The sequence below is a fragment of the Phyllostomus hastatus genome, unplaced genomic scaffold (genome assembly GCF_019186645.2).
Source record: "Phyllostomus hastatus isolate PE091 unplaced genomic scaffold, TTU_PhHast_1.1 phas_scaffold_129, whole genome shotgun sequence".
Classification (NCBI taxonomy): Eukaryota; Metazoa; Chordata; class Mammalia; order Chiroptera; family Phyllostomidae; genus Phyllostomus; species Phyllostomus hastatus.
The window spans coordinates 10,227,220-10,230,071 of NW_025334009.1; the positions used below are offsets into that span (position 1 = coordinate 10,227,220).

General features: G+C 42.9%; 1 protein-coding gene across 1 annotated transcript; it reads right to left on the bottom strand.

The window, feature by feature from the left end:
• Nucleotides 1–1,080: 1,080 nt before the first annotated feature.
• On the bottom strand, nucleotides 1,081–2,175 carry LOC123830800 (C-C chemokine receptor type 8-like). Its single transcript, XM_045857378.1, is given in 1 exon segment — nucleotides 1,081–2,175. A coding segment is annotated over 1 exon segment (1,059 nt). The 3' UTR covers nucleotides 1,081–1,116.
• Between the last annotated feature and the right edge of the window lie 677 nt (nucleotides 2,176–2,852).

Genomic DNA, 2,852 nt, shown 5'->3' on the forward strand with positions numbered 1-2,852 from the left:
CCCGTTGCAGAGGTTTTTTCTATTTGTTTGTTGCTGACGATCAATAATCTAAGATTCAAGAAGCTAGAATAAAAGAGTAAATGAAACCCAAAGAAAACAGGTAAGATAAAGATAGGAGCAGAAATTAATGAAAAGACAAAAAAACCCAGAAACTCAACAAAGCCAAAAGCTGATTCGTTGAAAGGATGAGTAAAAGTAATAAACCCCATGAAACTGATCCAAAAAGCAGAAAAAACACAAACGACCAATCAGGAAAAAGGAAATGACTTCAGATCCTTCTGCATTAAAACAGACTATGTGAGGACATTAGGAGGAATTGTAGACGGATACATTTGACAATTTAGATAAAGTGGGAAAAATTCTTAAAAATAACAACTTTCAAAAACTGAGACAAGCAAAGATAGAAAATCTGAATCATCTCTACCTGCCAAAGAAACTGAATGCATAGTTTGAAATCTCCCAGAGAGAATCCCCAGACAGCTTCACTAATGATTTTCACCAAACATCCAAGGAAGAAATAATACCAATTTTTTATAAAAACTCGTTCAGAGAATCACAGAAAAGAGAGTACTTCCCAACACACTTTTGGGGGCCAAACCTAACATGGCATTGTAAGAAGAAATTTCAGGACAATATCTCTTGTCAACATAGGTACAAAAATCACAGAGAATTTGGTGATTTTTTTTTAAATGATCACACCAACAGGTCATTTTTCCCCCAGGGAAAATACAGGTTGATTTAGGCTAAGAATCAATCAATATGGTTCACCACATTAACAGAATAATGGAGAAAACTATATGATCGCTTTGAGTGATAAGAAAAATAGAGTTGGATAAGAGTTAAATTCATATATGATAAAGACACTAAGGAAAACTAGGGAAAAAAAACAAAACAAACATTATGTTTAATGGCATAATATATTCACTATTTCCACAAAATCTCTGGAAGTGGAGAAAACTGACTTGCAGCTGTAGGACTGCATTTGATATGAACTATATCTTGCATCCGGAACCATGTTTCTGAGAGTGAAGGGATACTCAGAGCGCAGCACACACCCCGTCTGTCTCTGGAGGAGGCCTGGAGGCGAAAGCGGCGGCCAGTCCAGGGGCCGTGTGCTCACAGAATGTAGTCCATGCTGGAGGAGCGGAAGGAGTGCTGAGAAGGTAAGGACTTCTCCCTGTGTTCCTTGGGGATTGTTCTTACGTAGAGGAGCATGTGGTTGCAAATTTTCTGAAACATTTCCGAGAGGTGTTTCTTGAACTTCTCGCCCATGAAAGCATAGATAATGGGGTTGACACAGCAGTGAGTGAAGGAAATGATTTCCGTGACAGAGGTGGCGTACGTCAGCTGCTGGTTCAGGACACACCCATCCAGGACGTGCAGGTCATGCAGGGAAGTGAGGAAGAGGACCACATTGAAGGGGACCCAGAAGACTAATGATACAATGACCACGATGAGCACCAACTTGATGGCCTTGGCCTTGTTTTGGTTTTGGCAATTCTTCAGCTGGTGCAGGATGCTAATGTAGCAGAACAGGAGGATGGTGAATGGGATCAACAGGCCTAAGAAGTTCATTTCAAAGTGGATGAAGAGCTTCCACTTTACAGTCTGTTGATCGTAATATGAGTAACACTCTAGGACGCCATCTTCAGAGGACACTTGGTAAAATACCACCAGTGGGCTGGTGGCCATGCCGGCGGTCAGCCACACCACCAGGGTCAGGGCCGTGCCCATCCTAGCTGTCCTCACCCTCATGGCATACACGGCGTGGACAATGGCCAGGTACCTGTCCACACTCATGAGGGTATAAAAAAACATGCTGCTGAAGAAGCTAATGTAATAAAAGCCAGAGACCACCTTACACATGACAGTCCCAAACACCCACTGGTGGTGGTGATAGTGCGTCAGAAAGGGGAAGGAGAAGACAAAAAGCAGGTCCGACAGCGCCAGGTTCAAGAGGTATATGTCTGTGATGCTCTTCAGCTTCTTGCAGACAACAAGGACCAGGATGACTAGGCTGTTCCCGAGAAGGCCAAGTACAAACAGGAGGCAGTAAAAGACAGCAAGAAGCAACCTGCCCTCTGTCTGAGTAATTTCCACATCTCAGAGGCTTGAGAGGCTGTCAGGGTAGTAGTAGTCAATTACTGTCACATTGGGCTCGAGCGTATAATCCATCAAGGCAGGGGGACCTGGTTGCACAGGCACCTAAGAGACATGCATACCTTAAAAGTGTTTTAATTTAAAGAATACGACTGAGTGTGTCCTCCAACCCCTGATTCCTATGTTGAAGTCCTAGAGCTTTGTTACAGATGAAATGTTTTCGCCCCTCTCCCCAAATTCCAAAATGAATCACAGCTCAAGTCTCACCCATCCCTGTTTTATTGTAGGTGATATCTAGACGAGACTTTGGACTTGAGGACATACAGATGGCCAACAGACATATGGAAAGATGCTCAATGTCACTAATCATTGGAGAAATGCAAATTAAAACCACAACAAGAAACCACCTCATACCTGTCAGAATGGCTATTCTTAATAATTCCACAAATGACAAATATCGGCGAAAATGTGGAGAAAAGGGAGCTCTCAGGCACCGTTGGTGGGAATGTAGACGGTGCAGCCACTGTGGGAAACAGTACGGGGTTACCTCAAAAAATTAAAAGTGGAACTGCCTTATGACCCAGTGATTCCACTTCTGGGGATTTATCCAAAGAAACCCAACGCACTGATTCCAAAGAACATAAGCACCCCTATGTTCATTGCAGCGTTATTTAAAATAGCCAAGATTTGGAAGTAGCCTCAGTACCCATCAGTAGATGAGTGGATAAAACAGCTGTGGGACATTTACACAA